General features: G+C 42.9%; 1 protein-coding gene across 2 annotated transcripts in view; it reads left to right on the plus strand.

Moving 5' to 3' along the window:
* Positions 1-20,863, plus strand: part of DOCK5 (dedicator of cytokinesis 5) — a 162,688-nt gene that overhangs the window by 81,406 nt on the left and 60,419 nt on the right. For both annotated transcript variants that reach the window (XR_015729391.1, XM_060693500.2), the window contains exons 16-27: positions 1,039-1,111; positions 2,967-3,070; positions 5,083-5,269; positions 7,145-7,242; positions 7,930-8,019; positions 9,405-9,505; positions 10,676-10,810; positions 12,795-12,906; positions 15,369-15,439; positions 16,526-16,632; positions 18,529-18,665; positions 20,552-20,647. Coding sequence is in view for 1 of the 2 variants with exons in the window: in XM_060693500.2 (XP_060549483.2) it covers positions 1,039-1,111; positions 2,967-3,070; positions 5,083-5,269; positions 7,145-7,242; positions 7,930-8,019; positions 9,405-9,505; positions 10,676-10,810; positions 12,795-12,906; positions 15,369-15,439; positions 16,526-16,632; positions 18,529-18,665; positions 20,552-20,647 (1,311 nt within the window). In the remaining variant the exon portion in view is untranslated. The remainder of the gene's footprint in view (positions 1-1,038; positions 1,112-2,966; positions 3,071-5,082; positions 5,270-7,144; positions 7,243-7,929; positions 8,020-9,404; positions 9,506-10,675; positions 10,811-12,794; positions 12,907-15,368; positions 15,440-16,525; positions 16,633-18,528; positions 18,666-20,551; positions 20,648-20,863) is intronic.

Consider the following 20,863-nt stretch of genomic DNA (forward strand, 5'->3'; position numbering starts at 1 on the left):
CTGAGATCAGAATTTCTCTTGGCAGTTGTTACGTGAGTTATGGCCAATTTGACAACTTTTTTTTAACCAATAGCACTTAGACTTGTATACCCTTCCTAGCGCTTTACAGCTCTCTCTAAGTGGTTTACAATGTTAGCAGATTGCTCCCCAACAGTCTGGGTCCTCATTTTACTGACCTCAGAAGGATGGAAGGCTAAATCAACCTTGAGCTGGTCAGGATTGAACTGCTGGCAGTGAGTTAGCCTGCAATACTGCATTCTAACCACTATGCTACCATGGCTCTTTTTTTCCCCATGTTTGTTAAACTAATCACTGCAGTTGTTAAATCAGGGGTCAGCAACCTGCGGCTCTGGAGCTGCATGTGGCTCTTTCATCCCTCTGCTGTGGCTCCCTGTCGCCAGCCAGCTCCACAATTGATAGAGCTTTCAGTTAGGATAGGTAGAGGAAAAGGGATGCCATGGTAGGAAGAGGCTGTATGGTGGGGGAACCGGACTTCCGGTTGGCTCCAGAATTGAACGGGGGGCTTCCGGTTAGGCCTTTGTGGCTCTTTGAGTGTTTACAGTTGCCGACCCCTGTGTTAAATGAACAGTAGTCATCAAGCAAATCTGACTTCCCCAAATGACTGTGCTTGTTGGAAGCCAGCTGGTAAAGTCCCAAATGACAGTCATATGACCTGCAACCATCGTAAATATATACCAGTTTCCAAACATTCAAATTTTGTTCACTGACTGTTGGGATGCTGCAACGGTTTTAAGCCCAAGAACTGGTCATGAGTCACTCTTTCTTTGTTGTTGTAACTTGGAACAGTTGCTAAATAAATAGTTTTAAGTTGAGGATTAATTGCATGTTAAACAAAAATGCATATGGATTTATAAAATGATGAGGAAATGCTACCAAATAAACGGGGGGGGGGGAAGGGAGGGGAAATTGTTTAACTGAGATTCATCTGAATTCTATATACTTTGTTATTCACAATGCTTGTTACTGTTCATCCTTTCTATAAAATTATTACTTGTTTTTATTACTTATCACATACAGGTCTCCATAGAAATAAAAGAGGTTGGCCGTTACCATTTAAGATTTACTTTCCGTCACCGTTCATCACAAGAATGTAAGCATGAAAGAATGACAATATTTTTTTGATTTAGAAGCACAAAAGGGTTTGGAGGGAAAACAAAGGAAAGAATAGATTGTATCTGGTAGCAGAGGATGGTTTCGATCCATCGAGTGCCAATGACCTTTTTATTTGCTGGAGGTTTTGCAGGTGTAAACACCTTAAGTTTCTTTAGATTGTCCATTTTAACCTGCATTGCCTCATACCATCTGTCTTGCTCTGAATCAGGAAGATGTTTGATTTGTGTGAACGTATCAGGTGGAAGTGTAACATTGCAAATCAAAGGCAAGGGTGTTTTTGTCAGTTGCCAAGAATATCGTTGCGGAGGGATTCCCTTTGTGACCCTCTTGGAATGCCTCGGAACAGTCGTCCATTCTTCTTCCGTTTCGTCCTCGTCTTCACATTTGTCGCTAGCGTCAGCATCCGCGGCTTGCGAAGAGGGAACATCAGGTTGAGAAGAACTAGTGGAATCTTGATCATCAATCTGCGCAGCATCAGCAGTATCATCTCTAGGAATAGATTGAGAATAGATTGTGGGCTTTGGAATATTCTTTACCTTTCCACCCTAAATTGTACTTTTCTGAACCATTTGTTAGCAAATGTCTATGGAGATTCTCAGTCATCCAGATCATATTTGTCCCAAAGGTGCTTTTTCACGAGGCAACTGGATTTTCTTGATTTTTTTTTTTTACTTGAAAATGTTTCGCTTCTCAACCAAGGAGCTTTTTTTAATTCTGAGAACCAAAGAAGCTTCTTGGCTGAGAAGCAAAACATTTTCAAGAGGGGAAAAAAGCAAGAAATTCCAGTTGCCTTTTGGAAAAGCACTTTTGGAACATTCATTGACAAAGAAACTCTTTCTTTAACAAAAGCAACCATCAACCTAATTTGGCTCCCTGTATGTGTGCACAACTTTGTTAAATCCTGAGATGATGTCAGCACATCTTAAAAAAGCAAATCCCTCAAATCAGCTAAGAGCTCCAAATAGGATGCTCACCCTATTTTTTATCAAAACTCTCTTTGAATAGACAGACATGATGCCTTACAGCATCATGTCTTCTATTTTGGCATTTAACTTGCCAACACCTTTCCTTGGTGCAACCAAAATAGTATTATCCACAGAAGGGAGAAGTATTTAGAGGTTCACATAAGTAAACATTACATCACAAAAAACAATAATCCAGTGAGATGAGGATGCCCACTAGCCACAATTGCCACTCTGAACTCCTGCACAAAAGGAAAAATCTAAATTAAATAAATACAAGGTAAAGGAATCCCTGCAGATTTTACTCCGCTAGTCATTGCTGACTTTAGGGGGCAGTGCTAATCTCCGTTTCAAGGCCATTGAGCCATCACTGTCCGAAGACATTTCCACAGTCAAGTGTCCAGCATGACATCACAAAGCACTGTAAACTTCTCACCAAAGTGGTAGCTATTTATCTACTTGCATTTGCATGCTTTCGAACTGCCAGGTTGGCAGAGGCTGGGGCAAGGACAGGAGCTCACCCCATTACATGGCACTCAGATCTTGAACCTGGGTTCCCGGTTTTCCAGCCAACAACCCAGCATCTTAACCACTGAGCCACTGCGCTGCCCCTAAATTAAATAAATACAGATGCATAAATGCTTACGATGAGTTTTGCAAAGGGACAGCGCAAAAGCATTTTACCTAAACAACAGCAAACTACAATAAGGTTTTGTAGCTTCATGTAGATGAAGATATAATCCTCACCGCTGCCCTAATGCCTTTTGTACAGGAGAAAATATCTGCCATAAAATTGCTGGGTGCATCATGCAGTGAAAAAAAAAAAAAAGCACTAACAGGAGATTTCTACTGATGTTTGTTTCTCTGCAGCAAGAGATAAATCCGAACGGGCTTTTGGGATGGCCTTCCTGAAGCTGATGAATGTAGATGGCACCACTCTGCAGGACGGCAGGCATAATTTAGTAGTCTACAAGGTATGGTTCTGTTTATTTATTTATTTATTTATTTTATTTATTTATTTTTAAATTTGATTTATATGCCGCCCTTCTCCGGAGACTCAGGGCGGCTTACAATGCGTTAAGCAATAGCCTTCATTCTTTTCTATATTTATACAAAGTCAGCTTATTGCCCCCACAATCTGGGTCCTCAATTTACCTACCTTAGAAAGGATGGAAGGCTGAGTCAACCTTGAGTCTTGGCGAGATTCGAACCTGCAGTAATTGCAGGCAGCTGGTCTTAATAACAGGGTGCTTTAGGCCACTGTAGTACCAAGGCTCTTTTGATTCTTTAATCCATTCAAATCTCTTTGCGGAGAGACAGGCTGCCTACAAAATTTGTTCTCCAGCAGTAGGACTCATAAGAAGTAGAAGTTGAAGAAGCAGTAGGTGGTGATGGAGTAGGACTGAGAAAAAATGGAGTAGTGAGCAGTGTGTACTAGCCTTGAATGCTTGTGTGTCTGTTGCATAAGGACCTGAATGGTTGTGTTGCTTCTCTTGAGTTTCGGAGTCCGCTGACTTGGGTATATGTAAAAGAAACTATGACATTCTTTCTTACACTCTTCTTCCTTAGAAAAATAGCAATAGCAATAACACTTAGACTTATATTGTATAGTAGTATAGTATAGTATAATTTTATTTCTATACCGCCCTTCTCCCGAAGGACTCAGGGCAGTGTACAGCCTTTTTAAAGACACAAGGCAAACATCAATTAAAATTTAAAATTATTAAATAAATTCGGCTCAATTTAAAACCCCAGAAATTTAAAATACCCCAATTTAAAATTATTATGTTGATAGCCCGGCCTGGCGGAACAACAGGGTCTTCAGTGTACAGCGAAATACCCGGAGGTCGGGGATCTTACATATTTCCGGGGGCAGTTCATTCCAAAGGGCAGGGGCTCCCACAGAGAAGGCCCTCCCCCTGGGTGTCGCCAGCCGACATAACTTGGCCGATGGCACCCTGAGGAGACCCTCTCTGTGGGAGCAAACTGGCCGGTGGGAGGCTATTGATGGCAGAAGTCGGTCTCGAAGGTACTGGGGCCTATACCATGGAGCGCTTTAAAGGTGGTGACCAACACCTTGAATCACACCCGGAAGACCACTGGGAGCCAGTACAGCTCGCGCAGGAGGGGTGTCACGTGGGCACAACGAGTTGCGCCCATAACCACCCGCGCGAACGCATTCTGGACCAGTTGGAGCCTCCGAGTGCTCTTCAAGGGGAGCCCCATGTAGAGAGCATTACAATAGTCCAGCCAGGAGGTGACAAGGGCATGAGTGACCGTGCGCAAGGCGTCCCGGTCCAGAAAGGGCTGCAACTGGCGAATCAGGCGAACCCGATAAAAGGCCCCCCTGGCCACGGCCGTCATATGCTCTTCATAGTGGTCATATACCACTTCATAGTTCTTTACAGCCCTCTCTAAGCAGTTTACACAGTCAGCCTATTCTTCTTCTTGTGCCATATCTGTTATTAGACGTTGGTGATCATGTTGGCGATCCTATTTTTATCAACGGCTGCACGAAAAAGTGCTGTTGAATTTTGTCCAAACCAGTCCCTTAGATTTTGAAGCCACGATATTCTTCTTCTGCCTGAACCTCGTTTGCCTTCAATCTTTCCCTGGAGGATTAAGTGAAGTATGCTGTATTTTTTCTCGCATCACACGTCCAAAATATTCTTTTGCTTTTCTATGGTTTTGATGATTTCCCTTGGCTTTCCCAGGCGGCTTTTCACCTCCTCATTTCTGATTTTATCAACCCAGCTTATAAATTTAGGTCCTCATTTTACCCACCTTGAAAGGATGGAAGGCTGAGTCAACCTTGAGCTGGTTGGGGTCGAACTCCTGAAAGTGAGCAGTGAGTTAGCCTGCAATACTGCATTCTAACCACTGCACCACCACGGCTCTTGCAGTTGATGCTCGACTATTAATGGTTAATACTCAATACAGTTAATAATGAATGCTGTTTTTGGTGTCCCTTGTTTCCTGTTGTCAGGGTGAGAACAAAAAAATGGAAGATGCTAAGTTTTACTTGACGCTTCCCAGCACCAAGATGGAGATAGAAGACAGAGATGGAGTTGCATCCAAGCAACACACGGCCAATTTTACTCTGAATAAAGATAGCACTAAGGACAGCTTTCAGATTGCAACACTCATCTGCTCGACAAAACTGACACAAAACGGTAGGTTCAGCTGTAGACAAATTGGAAAAATGGCAGACAAGTTGCGATTGGACATCTTGAACTATCCCATGAAACCAGTATAACAAAATTGGGCGGAGCCATTGCTCTCTGTATTTTCTGTAATTCTGGCCATACATCTTTCAAAGTGGTGACCACCACTACACTTTGTGGCAGCTAATTTCATTTTTAGTGTTGTGCTATGCAAAGATCTACTTTGAATATTATATCCTTTAGGATTATTGAATAATCCCTGTTTAAATTATGGACACAGAGGGGAAAAGTTCCATCCATTTGCAGAAATTGTATATATCATCATCAAGATGGGGGCTATAAGCAATAAAGCCTTGGACAGGGTTTCCCAAATTTTGATTTTACTGCATGTTATAAAGTAAAGGATGTTCCAAGGAGACTCACTTTGGGCATTTTTTACTTCTCTCTGAAATCAAATATATCATACCCTGTTTTGATGGGTTAAATCAGTGATGGCGAACCTTTTCGGCACCGAGGGCTGAAACGGGAGTGCGCACATGTGCTTTGTGCACATCTGGGCCACAACCCAAAAGAGGAGCTGCCCAGGGCACATGTGCGTGCCCAAAAATGAACTTGCAGTTTCAGCCAGCTACTCTTCTGGGTTTATGGCGCGCATGTGCATGCAACGATCAGCTGGCCAGCATACATGCTCGTGCAGGAAAATGGAAGACCAGCTGTTCTAGTTTCCGGCCCTGCTGCATGCAAAAAGGCCAGCTGATCACCGTCTGTGCATGTGCGCCAGAAACCTGGAAAAGAAACGGCGATGCCGCGCGTGCCAGGTGACATGGGTCCACATGCCACTTCAGGCACGCGTACCATAGGTTTGTGATCAGAGGGTTAAATTATTTATAAACGCCATATTTCTTCTTCAGAGCGAGGGGGAAATCCTATGCAGTTTATATGATATTCAACCATGTCTGTCCTTCTGGGTATATACCAGTGGTGAAATCTGAACCGGTTTGCTACCAATTTGCTGACCGCGCATGCGTGCTGCGTTCCAATCGCATGCTGCATGCACATGGGCGGTGTGCACCAAACACGTGCTGCGCATGTGCACACGCATGCACAGTACGCACCAAAAGGAGGCTTGGGAAGGTAAGTAGAACAGTGGGGGGGGATCAGCTGTGACGCGCGATTTAGCTTTGCTAGAAAGCAGCAAAGCTAAACCCCGCGCCTCAGTTGATCGTCGAAAATACCGGTTCGGAGAAACTGGTAGTTTTTTTAACTGCCAGGCTAGCTACTGGTAGTTAGCTACCGGGCTAACTACTGGTTTGCTCAAACCGGTAGCTTTTTTATCATTACCGGTTTTCCCGAACCGGAGCGAACCAGTAGCATTTCATCCCTGGTATATACAGAATATCTCTGTCATTCTTTGCCTTCTGAGACTTGACTTAATCTTCTCTGATTACCCTCATGCCTATCTTCTCAGTCCCCCAAGCCTAGACATTTGCTTGTTCTAAAACAATCCAAAGTGGTATCCCAAAGGTGCTTTTTCAAGAGGTGGACTTTCTGGTTTATTTTTGAAGACATTTCGCTTCTCATCCAAGAAGCTTCTTCAGCTCTTGGATGAGAAGCAAAACGTCTTCAAAGAAAAACCTTAGGGACAACCATGGACTGGACTGGATGACTGAGAATCTCCATAGACGTTTAGCAATCCAAAGTGGTCATTTTCAGAAAAACGAATTCCGGTTTCCAGCACTAAACTTCGCATCTCTTTTCCAAAAATGCTATTCAATACCAGAAAATAAATCTCTTGTGGGTTCTTCTTCTTAAATAAGACCATTGCCAGAACTCATATACCTCTTCCTTATGGTGATCTGACTTTTGCTACTTTGCCTTTGCCAGTTGACTTGCTAGGATTGTTGAATTGGCGTTCAAACTCTCAGCATATAGGACACAACCTGAAGAAGCTGATGGACGTGGAAGGAGGAGAAATTGTTAAGGTACAAAGGGGCCACATGGGAGCAAACCTTTGGGATGGGTAAGTCTTTAAGGACCAGGGTCCCATTTAACGTATTTTGGGAGAACAACATGAAACAAAGTAAGTACTCTCTTGGTTTGGAGGAGAAATGTAGTATTTTTCTTGACTATTTTCATCCCACAAATTTATCTATGTTACTCGTATCAAAACATCACTTTCTTTTTAGTACCCTGTTTCCCCGAAAATAAGACACCCCCAGATAATAAGCCCAATTGGGCTTTTGAGTGCATGTGCTAAAATAAGCTCCCCCCCAAAAAATAAGCCCTCCCCGAAAATATTTAACCGCATGTGCAGCTGGTCCCCGCCATTTCCTCTGGTTAGGGAGACAGAGCAGGGAAGACGGCAAGAGGAGTCCCGTCTTGCTCTACGCACCCCAAAATAATAAGACCTCCTCGAAAATAAGGCCAAGCGCTTATTTTGGGGTTCAAAAAAGTATAAGACATGCTCTTATTTTTGGGGAAACACAGTATTGATGTGATATTTCTCCAGTAACAATCATGACTGGAAAAAAAGTCAAGGAACAATACTCCCTGAGCTCAAATTATTAAAATTGATTAGGAAAACGATTGCAGAGATCAGGCAAAAATTCCAGCAGGTAAAACTTAAATCTTTTCTTTATCTTCAACTCCCTTCTTATTCCTTTTTCTAGTTTCTACAAGATACACTTGATGCACTTTTCAGTATAATGATGGAGATGTCTGACAATGAATCCTACGATTTTCTTGTATTTGATGCATTGGTAAGTTTTCCGTCTACCTGGATGCCCCTCATCATATCTTTATTCACCAGTAGTAGTGTAGTGTCGATTCAGACATTTGGCCTAATCCTTTCCCTATCATCCTCTATATTAAGTGTCTGCTTTAACAAGTGTTCTTTTGATGTCTTTCATTGATAGACAATCAAGGACACTATCCACCAGACCTTTCCCTAATTTTAGGCCATTAAAACAAACAATCTGAGATTGAATTGATAGGAAGAGTGATTAGGCCAAAGTTGCTCAGTTAGAATCAATGGGGCTTGAATCTAGAGCTCATTTGTTCAAATCCAACATCCCAGCCACTTCATTACACTGTTTCTCATTCTCTTTTAAGATGTATGGACTTCAACTCCCAGAATTTCCTAGCTAACATGGCTGAGATCTATGAGAGAAAGATCTATTTATTTGATCCAATCTCCGAATTTTTCTGCATCCTCAGATGAACAATTAAGAGACTTTAGCATTTATGGATATTTGAATCACCTATCAGTAATTTGAGGATGGATTTATGAAGGACGTCACTAACAAATTAGGAACTTCTACTTTCTTGAGCTACAGTGTAGGGCCAATCAGTTCCATTCTCATCTGTGAAAACAAATTGGTGATTTTGATTCAATAGGACATGTTTTCTCTTTCAGTCCACCCCCATCTCATAGGACTGTGAGAATAAAATAAGTAAAATTCCCATATAAGCTGCCTTGAGCCCCTGGAAATAGGGTGGGATATAAAATCTAGATGATGATGATGATGATGATGATGAAGATGATGATGATGATGATGCACAATCATGAAAGTATGATAAAAAAATGGATAGATTAAGCTGTCAAGAGTATTATTGGGAAAGGAGGATTGTTCACCACCTCTATAATGCTCACACTTGATATTGTGCAATCACACAAACATTTATTCCCCCAAATATTTAGGCATGAGAACTATGCCTCAAGACACATATTGCAACAAGTTAAGGAAGCTTTCTCTTTGCACACTGGATTTCTGAGTGTTACTATTGCTCAGGGTACCAATACAGAATTATAGGAACCCCTAGATCAGTGTTTCTCAATCTTGGTAGCTTGAAGATGGGTGGACTTCAACTCCCAGAATCCCCCAGCCAGCAGCGCTGGCTGGGAGATTCTGGGAGTTGAAGTCCACCCATCTTCAAGCTACCAAGGTTGAGAAACACTGCCCTCGATAATCCTGGCTCCAGCTGTTTCAAGCAGTTCAGAAAGGATAAAGTCCTTTGTTCTTGGCACAGAGAGAAATGAAACCGAAATCAAATATAGCATACCTGTTTTGCCTGGTTGATGAGAAGGTTGCTTTATTCACCTGTTAAATCATTTATGAATTTTTTTTCTTCTTTTTGTAATTAGGTATTTATTATTTCCCTGATTGGAGATATCAAGTTTCAGCATTTTAATCCTGTACTGGAAACCTATATTTATAAACACTTTAGCGCCACCCTGGCCTATGTGTAAGTATAATGTTTCATGAACGGCTATATTTTGTACCCCAGCAAGAGTCATTCAGTGCTTACCATTCTTCCAGGCTCCTGATAAATAAGTTATAATGTTCTTCCATGCGAAGGTTCTTTTACAAATGCATTCACACCAGTGATGAAATGTAAAATTTGTTACTACCGGTTCTGTGGGTGTGGCTTGGTGGTGGTGGTGGGGGTAATGTGACTGGGTGAGCATGGCCAACTTTTTTTTTTTTTTTTACTTTTAAAACCATTTTTTCTACAACCTCTTCAGCGAAGAGGTTGTAAAAAATGCTTTTAAAGGCTCTGACGATCCCAGCTGAGTTGCCTGATCGGCATAGGCTTTTTTTTTCTTTTAAATGCCTCTGCCGATCAGGCAACTCTGCTGGGATCGTCAGAGGCTTTTAAAAGCATTTTTTCTACAACCTCTTTGGCCGAAGAGGTTGTAGAAAAAATGCTTTTAAAAGCCTCTGATGATCCCACCTGAGCCGCGCGATCATCAGAGGCTTTTTTTTTTACTTTTAAAAGCATTTTTTTGCCAAAGAGGTTGTAGAAAAAAATGCTTTTAAAAGTTAAAAAAAAAAAAAGCCTCTGATGATTGTGCGGCTCAGCTGGGCATGGGGGCGGGCAGGGATTTTTGCTACCAGTTCTCCGAACCACCTGCCTCCATCGCTACTGGATCAGGCGATCCGGTCTGAACCGGGAGCATTTCACCCCTGACTCACACTGAATGCAAAGTAATCTTACTTATGGTGAGCAAACAATGTTCAAATTCCTCTGATCCTTGTATACCCCACTTTGAATGCCTTTTGGGATGGAAAGGTAAGAGAATAAACCCGAAAAGTAAAGAGGTGGCATAAGTGTAAGGGTTGCCTTGCAACACCCTTCCTTCGTGCCTTTTTGAAGACTTGCACCCAGTGAATAATTTCTAAGGCACTCCGAATAAAGCTTGATTCTCCCTCTGCCAAATAAATATTTGTTGATGTTCTAATTCCACATGGTGACTTGCCTGCTGGATGTGAAGGTTGCTTTATTCACCTGTAATCTATGTAGCCTTGTAGGTACTATGGATCCAGGGGTGGTACCGAGGAGATGAGGAAAAAGTAGCTAAGTTCTGATGCTGAATTTATAATTTCTCTTTGTCTTTTCTCTCTTTCTCATTAGAAAACTCACCAAGGTTCTGAATTTCTATGTTGGAAATGCAGATGATTCCACTAAGACAGATTTGCTATTTGCTGCTCTGAAAGCTTTGAAGTACCTCTTCAGGTTCATAGTACAATCGAGAGTTCTTTACCTAGGGTAAGTGAGAAAACAACAAGCCCACAGACTCCATTCAAATGTTTCCTTTCAGCTACGACGCAACCATTATTAATTTGGATAAAAAAGGTAAAAAAGATAAAGGTTTCCCCTTTCCAGTCATGTCTGACTCTAAGGGCTGGTGCTCATCTCTGTTTCTTAGCCAAGGAGTCAGCTTTGTCTGAAGATGCTTCCATGGTCATTTGGTCAGTATGACTATGTGCTGTGGCACACAGAATGCTCTTACCTTCTCACCAAAGTGCTACCTATTTATCTACTCGCATTTGCATCAGGGGTGAAATGCTCTCGGTTCAGACCGGATCGCCTGATCCGGTAGCGATGGCGGTGGGTGGTTCGGAGAACCGGTAGCAAAAATCCCTGCCCCCCCCCCCACACCATGCCCAGCTGAGCCGCACAATCATCAGAGGCTTTTTTTTAACTTTTAAAAGCATCTTTTTCTACAACCTCTTCGGCCGAAAAAATGCTTTTAAAAGTAAAAAAAAAAAAAAAGCCTCTGATGATCGTGCGGCTCAGCTGGGATCATCAAAGGCTTTTAAAAGAAAAAAAAATCCTTTTTTTCTTTTAAATGCCTCTGACGATCCAAACTGAGTTGCTTGATCGTCAGAGGCATTTAAAAGAAAAAAAGGGTTTTTTTTCTTTTAAATGCCTGTGACGATTTAAAAGAAAAAAAGTCTCTGCCAATCAGGCAACTCAGCTGGGATTGTCAGAGCCTTTTGAAAGCTTTTTTTTTACAACCTCTTCCCCGAAGAAAAATGGTTTTAAAATGGTTTTAAAAGTAAAAAAAAAAAAAAAAAGGCCACGCCCACTCAGCCACATTACCCCCCCCCCCAAGCCATGCCCACAGAACCGGTAGTAACAAATTTTAGATTTCACCCCGATGAAGTAGTTGCATGCTTTCCAACTACTAGATGGGAAAGAACTAGGGCAAGAACAAGAGCTCACCCTGTCACGAGGTGCTTGGGTCTCGAGCGGACAAGAGAAACCCAGAGTCTTTAACTGCTAGGCCATTGTGACCCCCCCATCCCCATTAATTTGGATGCTGTGACTATATTATTCAAATGGAGAAATGCACACTGGATCCATGGAGGATGAGAATTGTATGCCAAATTTGATTTTACCACTCAATTTAACAACGTTTGTTGTTACTGTTGTTGCTTTGGGGTCTAAAAGCAGGCTTAACAGTCATGATTACAGTCAACAATTGAGAGATATAGAAAACACGGAACAGTTCAGCATACATTGAGGTGGTGGGAGGGCCAATCCTATCATTAGTTTGCATGACAAATGGCTGCTTGAGCCAAGTGACATAGGCCATCGTTGAAAGGGAAGGATATTATTTTAATATACGGTCATTGAATTGTTACAGCTGCAGAGACTGAGGAGGTACTTTAAGTATTATTTTCATGCCTTCAAATTCTCATCGCTTTCAGCCTCAAGACTCTGGCACCTAAAATAAATGAGCAGTGCAGAAATAAATAGCTATGACTTGCAAATAGATATTCTTACTCTTTAAATGTGCCAGCCTAGGAGTTGGCACATTTGTAAATTATATAAAGGGATTTGATACACTGTCTTTGTATCATCATAATTTCCCATAACATGATTAGAATAGGGTCAAATCAGGTATGGAGAGAAGCCAGGAAAACAAGAATCAAGATCAAAATTAGACCAGATTAACCTGAAATCTACAAAGGAGGGGGACACCCACTCATGCACCCCCAATTTCCTTAGAGCATCCCTATGGAGAAGGCAATTGAACTGCAGTTTGGGTGTTAGTAACTGCCCTATTCTAAATCTTATTCCCTCGTGTGACCCAGACTTCAGCTTATGCAACCTGCCCTATTCTTCCAGCTTCACTTACACTGAGAAATGTTTAACCTCTGCTGGTAAAGGGGTCGAAAGGCATTTCAAAAGCCATGTCCTTCATACTTTCCTTACTTTTTGTTTTGTTTGGGTTTTTTTACAGATTTTATGGCAAAAGTGAAGATGGGGATGAGTTTAACAATGCCATTCGCAAGCTATTCCTCTCCTTTAACGTCCTCATGGATAGACCGCTTGAAGAAGCTGTCAAAATCAAGGTGGGTTCAAACCACTAGTCTGAATTTATTGTGGCGGGGACAGCTCTGCTGTTAGAGAGCAGGAAAAAGGGAGTTCCTTCAAGGCAGCAGGTGTAGTGGCTCCGTTGCCTGAGCCTGGGCTATCGACAGATGCAGACTCTGAGAGTGAGGGAGAGGAGTTGGCAAGGCCTCCCTCTCCAGGACTCTCCTCTCTGGCAATGCCTCCGGAGGACACCGAAGGCCAAGAGATAAGCCCAAAGCCAAGCACGTCCCTGCAGCCACAGGTGGACAGCGACGAAGGAGATAAGTGCTGGCTGGATCCTCGACAGCGGCGCAGGGAGAAGTGTGCGCAGCAGAGGGGAAGGCGTGCCAGAGATTAGCTGAGTCATTGGACCACACCCCACAGGGTATAAATGTGGGTGTGGTGGCCGGTTCAGTTTGTGACGAGCAAAAATTAGAAATAATCCATGATCTCTGCGTTACTGGACTTCTGCCTGCCTTGTCGGACTGCATTTGGACTAATCCTTGTATTGCTGAAACTTTGCCTGCTTTATCGGAATGCTTGCAGTCTAATCTTTGTTTTATGTGAGTAAAGTCTGAATTGGCAGCTAGCCACTGGGTTGCTGCCAGCTTTATCTTCAAAGACTTTGTCATGTGGCTTATTAACTCTGGGCTATCTGTGGGGGTGCGTGTGTGGGACGGGGACAGAACAGCAGGTTAGGGTACATGGAAAAAGAGAGCCCACATCTCCCCCCTATTGTTTTGCTTGGATCTACTTGGAACAGCCATTCCACTGCAATTAAGACACATGGGTCTCTGTAGCCTCTTAACAACAGAGTCAGTTGTTCCATAAGGAACACTCTGAAGGGATCTTCAGAGGAACACTGGAGCACAATGGAGCCATGGGTATAGAACTTATTTTTAGAAGCAGACCCAAAGTATACAAGACCAGAAGCCTCAATTCCTACCCTTGATCTAATTCATTCTTAAAGCCTTCTCCACCCACGGACTTCTCCAACATGTTGGGCTTACAGTCTCAGAATTCTCAGTTGGTAGGACCATACTGCTGAAAGTTGAGGTTCTGCAGTAGTGGCCAAAATCGTGGAAACCTTTTGGGAAAAGTGTATTTTCTAAAACTAGCTAATAACATCACTTTTTTGTGGGGGGGGGGGGAGTAACACCATAAAATTATATATCAATGGAAAGATAATTTAATCAAGAATGTAATGCAATAACTTTTAGGAAGGATTTGCTATTAGAATAGCAGTTACAGTATAAAGAGGAAAAGTGAAACATGTAGAAAAAACGAGATATACAAAAATGATCACCATGTCAGTTAATACTTAGTTGGGTAACCTTTAGCATGAATTACGGCCTTACAACTTCTTCCCATGGAGTGAACTAAGTCTTTTAGTTCTGCAGCTGTTATAATGTGAAACCAAGATTGAATGATTGCTTCAATTAACTGGGTTTTATTGCTGGGTGGCTTCTGACTAAAAACTTTCTTTAGTCGGCTCCATAGATTTTCAACTGGGTTAAGGTCTGGGCTATTCCCAGACCATTCCAGCAGTGGGACATGATTATCTTGAAACTCCCCCCAAAAAATGGTGTTATTAGCCATCAAACCTCAAAAATACACTTTTCCCAAAAGGTTTCCACAATTTTGGCCGCTACTGTAAAGTATTTCAGGGCATTGGGTTCAGAAAGCCAGATCCAAGGTTTGACAACATATAGGAGCTTTTTGAGTTCATAGAATTCGGATCAGGATCTATGTGGCAGAAAAGTTCACACATCTAAAGAATCCTTTATTTGAGAATGATTAAGTTTTTTTAGAATGGAGATCTCATTCTTTATTTTATTTTATTTTATTTTATTTTATTTTTGAATTTGTATACCGCCCTTCTCCCTGAGGACTCAGGGCGGTGAACAGCCAAATAAAAACATCAAATACAAATATTAAAATACAGTTAAAAAAATATATATATAAATTTGGCCCCATTAATTAAAACAATAAACCAAACAATTAAAAACACTTAAAAAGAATTAGGCCAGCCCGGCTTCTTGGAAAAGGAAGGTTTTAAGGGCACGGCGGAAGGCACTGAGGTCATGGATTCTCCTTATCTCAGGGGGCAACTGATTCCAGAGGGTAGGTGCCCCCACAGAGAAGGCCCTCCCCCTGGGGGTCACCAGCCTGCATTGTTTGGCTGATGGCACCCCGAGGAGGCCCTCTCTGTGGGAGCGCACGGGTCGATGGGAGGTCGTCGGTGGCAGCAGGCGGTCTCGGAGATAGCTAGGCCCTATGCCATGGAGCGCTTTAAAGGTGATAACCAACACCTTGAAGCGCACCCGGAAGACCACTGGGAGCCAGTGCAGCTCGCGCAGGAGCGGTGTTACATGGGAGCGCCATGCGGCTCCCGTGACTACCCGCGCTGCTTAAAATTAAAATTAAAATTCTTAATTTGCCTTCTTTTTGCCTGTTCCAGGGTGCTGCCTTGAAGTATTTGCCAAGCATTATTAATGATGTCAAACTAGTCTTTGATCCAGTGGAACTCAGGTACCATATTTCCTACTCTTTTATCAATGACAAGTAGATATCAAATTGAATGAGTTGCTGAAAACACTCACAATAACAGTTATGGCCGTATTGCATTTTTCTTTTCTTATTGGAGGGGAATGGCACAAAGTTTTGGAAATGGGAAGATAAAATTCAGTCAGGATGTTTGGTTAAGGAATCCCTATTAAATAGGGCATCCATGGGGCGAGGGGACAAAGAGAAACCAATAACAAGTGCACCATGACATCACAGTGCAAAGGCCACCAAATGAGAAGAAAGGACTCCTTGGAAAAGACCGTGATGTTGAGAAAGATTGAAGGCAAAAGGAGAAGGGGACAGCAGAGGATGAGATGGTTAGGTAGTGTCATCGACACAATGAACATGAATTTGGGCAAACTCTGGGAGTCAGTGGAAGACAGAGGAGCCTAGCATTCTATGGTCCATGGTGTCAGGATTCCGATGGATGCCCTAATTAAATCACGAGCCTTGAGCCAAGCTTCAAAAGAAATCTAGTTATTTATTAGGGGTTTCATGTCAGCACGTTCCAAGTGAAGCTAACTCTGACCCAGCGTAATTTATGCCCCAATCATGACCCTGATTTCCCCCTCCCCCCAGAGTGTGTCATCAATCACATTCGCCAACAGAGCAATTTTGCGGGTTGTAGAGATCACTCCCCTCCGGCCATTGTGTGTAACCCTGGGAGACAGCCTTGAGAGAGATATGTCTGGAATGTACTTCTGTTTTTTTGCTGCCATGCTGCTTCATCGGTTTCCCATCCCCCTTGCCTATGGCAACTTGAGAGCAGGCCAGGGATGCTTTGCGAGTTGACACATGGGGTCGCAAAGAGTCAGGCTTGACTTAGCGACTGAACAACAACAACATATTTACATCAGATATCATGACATCATAATTCCACCATTTGTGTGACAATAACACGATGCACATGTTATTCCATTACATTACCCTGGAAAGTTATTTTACAGGTGTGTCAAGTTGCTGCCTTCTATAACTGTTAACTAAACCAGTATCCAGAATATTAACGGAATAAAATATTCTTTCTACTCCCATTCCCTGAACCTATTTCAGTGTCCTTTTTAGCAAATTTATTCAAAGCATCCCTGATAATCAGCTTGTCCGTCAGAAGCTCAATTGCATGACCAAGATTGTGGATAGTGACCTCTTTCGTCAGTCTGGTGAGTTAGGTCTTGTTCTCTTGTTCTCTTTCTCTCTCTTTCTCATTTTCAGCATTCCAATGATGTACTGAACTCTCAAAATGCCAATTGCTCTACAACCTTGATGGCGAACCTATGGCACGCGTGCCGAAAGCGGCACATGAAGCCATGTCGCCAGGCATGTGCGGCCTTGCCTGTTTGTCTTCTGGGTTTCTGGGGTGCATGTATGCGCGATGATCATCTGTCCTTCGTGTGCATGGCAGTGCCAAAACCTGGTGTGCTCATGCGTGCCAGCCAGCTGATTGTTGGGTGCGTATGCGTGCCAGAACCTGGAAGTTTGGCTTTTCCGGAGTGCGATGCCTTCGCGCATGTAACAGTGCTGAAAACCGGCCTGCACACCAGCCAGCTGATCGTCAGGCACACATGCGCGCTAGAACCCGGAAGTTTGGGTTTTCCAGAGTGCAGCCCCAATGAGCGCACACATGCACTCATGATGTTTCCACATGACCTTTTCAGCACTCGGTGCCGAAAAGGTTTGCCACCACTGCTTTACAATAAGAGTGTCAAACTCGATTTCATTGAGGGCCACATCAGGGTTATGTTTGACCTTGGGGGCTGGGTGGGTGTGGCCAGCTCGACATCATTTGTGTCAGGGACACCCCTCCCAGGCTCCATTTTCAGCTGCGACGGCCTCATGCAGTGCTCTGCCAGCAAAAACGAAGCTCAGGAGGGCCGCGTGTTTTCTCTGGCAGAGGCACTGTGGGCCAGTCCTTCACTGTTTCCAGGGTGGCTCCATGGGCCAGATCTAAGCATCCCGTGGCCCAGATCTGGCCTTGAGTTTGACACTTTACTTTACTTTTACTTTACTTTTATTAGCTTTCTATACCGCCCTTCTCCCAAAGGACTCGGGGCGGTGTACAGCCATATTAAAACACATAAAATTTACAAAATTTAAGAACCATTAAAATCAAATATACAAAAATTTGGCCCACAAATTAAAAAAACTAACATACACCCATTAAAATTCATATTCATGTTAGGCCAGCCTGGCTTGTTGAAACAACAGGGTCTTCAGGGCGCAGCGAAAGGTGCGCAGGTCGGAGATCATACGCACATCTAGGGGCAGCTCATTCCAGAGGGCTGGTTCCCCCACAGAGAAGGCTCTCCCCCTGGGTGTCGCCAGTCAATATTGTTTGGCCGACGGCACCCTGAGGAACCCCTCTCTGTGGGAGTGCATTGGCCCTTGCTCTACAAACTCAGTGGGGCATAATGGCATCTTCTACCATGGGTCATAGATAAACCAGTGCAGGCAACTGGAGTCTGTGGAGCTGTGGACTGACAGTTGAAGGATTTTTTTTTTTATTTGATTTATATGCCGCCCTTCTCCAGAGACTCAGGGGGGCTTACAATGCGTTAAGCAATAGCCTTCATTTTTTTGTATATTTTATACAAAGTCAGCTTATTGCCCCCACAAACTGGGTCCTCATTTCACCTACCTTAGAAAGGATGGAAGGCTGAGTCAACCTTGAGCCTTGGCGAGATTCGAACCAGCAGAAATTGCAGGCAGTTGTGTTAATGACAGGGTGCACTAAACCACTGTACTATCAAGGCTCTTGAAGGCACTGTACTATCAATTGCCCTATTTCTTTGTCTATTTACCCTGCCTTTTAAGTGGTGTAAGCAAAGGGGTAAATACAGCTTTCCATATCATAAGGAAGTTCAAAATTACAACTCAGAACTTTTTGGAGGTCTACGTTTTTCCTCTATTCCTGAATTATGGGCAAAATGTTGGTTCTGTTTTTGGAGTTGTTGTTATTATTATTTTTATATTAAAATGGAAATCAGTACCTGAGTCGTTTCAAGCAGAGTCAGCTCTGTCGACTGGTTCCCATATTTCTTCTTCATTCTGTATCCCAGAATGCCGTGACATTCTTCTGCCTCTGCTGGTAGACCAGCTCAGTGGACAACTGGATGATAATTCTCACAAACCTGACCACGAAGCCTGCTCACAGCTGCTTAGCAATATTCTTGAGGTACTCGACCGGAAAGAGGTGGTAAGTACCTGTTGTTTTCTTCCATCTTTCCTCGAGAGTAACATTGTCAATAACTTTGTAGAGCAGCTGCTTTGGAAATGAAAATGAACTGCTGCATGATGGATGGATGGATGGATGGATGGATGGATGGATGGAAGGATGGATGGATGGATGGATGGATGACTCTTGACTTTTGGTGACTTATATGAATAGCAATACCACTAGCACTTAGACTTATATACCGCTTTACAGTGCTTTACAGCACTCTCTAAGTCAGTGGTTCTCAATCTTCCTAATGCCGCGACCCTTTAATACAGTTCCTCATGTTGTGGTGACCCCCAACCATAAAATTATTCCTAAAACCATCGAAAATATATGTTTTCCGATGGTCTTAGGCGACCCCTGTGAAAGGGTCGTTCAACCCCCCAAAGGGGTCACGACCCACAAGTTGAGAACCACTGCTCTAAGTGGTTTACAAAGTCAGCATATTTCCCCCAACAATTTGGGTCCTAATTTTACCCACCTTGGAAGGATGGGAGGCTGAGTCAACCTTGAGCCAGTGAGATTTGAACTGCCAAATTGCAGGCAGCCAGCAGTCAGCAGAAGTAGCTGCAGTACTGCACTTTAACCACTGCACCACCATGGCTCAATTAATTTACTATATGTGGTTTAATTTTAATAAAAATCGAAGTGTTCCAGGATATATTGCTGACTTCTAGTTTGCAGCCCTAGTCTTTTCAAATGTATATTTTTCACATCAAAATATACATAATGTAGACATATTACTTCCTAAGGAAAAGCTAGGGTTATGGCGTGAAGGGTATTTGTTTGTTTGATATTTTTAGTCTTAGCAGTTTTTATCAGAAGCATAGCACAGATATAAATGGTTTTTAAAAACCATCTCCGCCACTCCACAATTTTGACTGACATTGCTTTTCTTTCTTTCTTTTTTAATTTCAGCACTTACAAATAAATCAATTCAAAAAGCATAAAGCTTTCCCATGTAACAGATAGTTTGGCTGTGATGTTTTGAGGCAGGTTTTGAACTCTGAAAATTATACGGAACTGCAAATTGAAGGAGGGCTCTGTTAAAAAATTTAGCAGCAAGGGAAATATTAGACAAGATGGCAAACAGCTGGAATATGTTTACATGTAACCATACAATTACACATCTTCTCTTGCTGTGTAGCGCCCTAGTCAATCTGGGGAAAAATTCTATAGAATACTCAAAAAAGATAAAAATATCTTTTTTAAGCATAATTAAGCATAATTATGCTTAATTATTAAGCATAATTTGGTCTCAATGTCACCACAAGTTTTATAGGCTATCCTGGGAAAACTTTTGTTGTGAAAGGAATTCATCATGGAATAGGGAAGGATTTGTTTAGTGGGGAATGTCAAAGAATTTCTCCCTTCCCTTTTCAGTCTAATTGCATAATATTGGGGATTATCTTGCATCCCAAGAACCACTTGTGACAAGGTTGTGAAAATCCCTGTGATAAGAACCCATCTAACTTACTTTAGAGGGACGTGGTGGCTCAGTGGCTAAGATGCTGAGCTTATCAATCGAAAGGTCGGCAGTTCAACGGTTCGAATCCCTAGTGCCGTGTAATGGGGTGAGCTCCCGTTACTTGTCCCAGCTTCTGCCCACCTAGCAGTTTGAAAGCACCTAAAAAATGCAAGTAGAAAAATAGGGACCACCTTTGGTGGGAAGGTAACAGCGTTCTGTGTGCCTTTGGCGTTTAGTCATGCCGGCCACATGACCATGGAGACGTCTTTGGACAGCGCTGGCTCTTTGCCTTTGAAACGGAGATGAGTACCGCCCCCTAGAGTCGGGAACGACTAGCACATCTGTGCGAGGGGAACCTTTACCTTTAACTTACTTTCCATTTCTTTGGTTCCTTCAGGGTCCAACTGCAGATCACATCCAGTTGATAATGGAGCGGCTACTGAGGAGGATAAACCGAACCGTGATTGGAATGGGAAGACAATCTACTCACATTGTGAGAGCAATTTCCTTGATTCTTGTGTGCTTGATTTATTGTCCCATGAGTTTGGGGTGGTGGTGGTATATGTCCCTTGTTTGGAGACTTCTGATTCTTCACATGAGCTGGCACATTGGAGAGCGGTCTTTCTCCCACCTCTTGACACTTGATGGACAATGTATCAAATGACAGAGAGGCATTACCTGTTCCCCGGGCCTAAACATGGGGGTTTTT

This window comes from Pantherophis guttatus, chromosome 9 (genome assembly GCF_059756535.1).
Source record: "Pantherophis guttatus breed Tessera chromosome 9, ASM5975653v1, whole genome shotgun sequence".
In the NCBI taxonomy this organism is placed as follows: Eukaryota; Metazoa; Chordata; class Lepidosauria; order Squamata; family Colubridae; genus Pantherophis; species Pantherophis guttatus.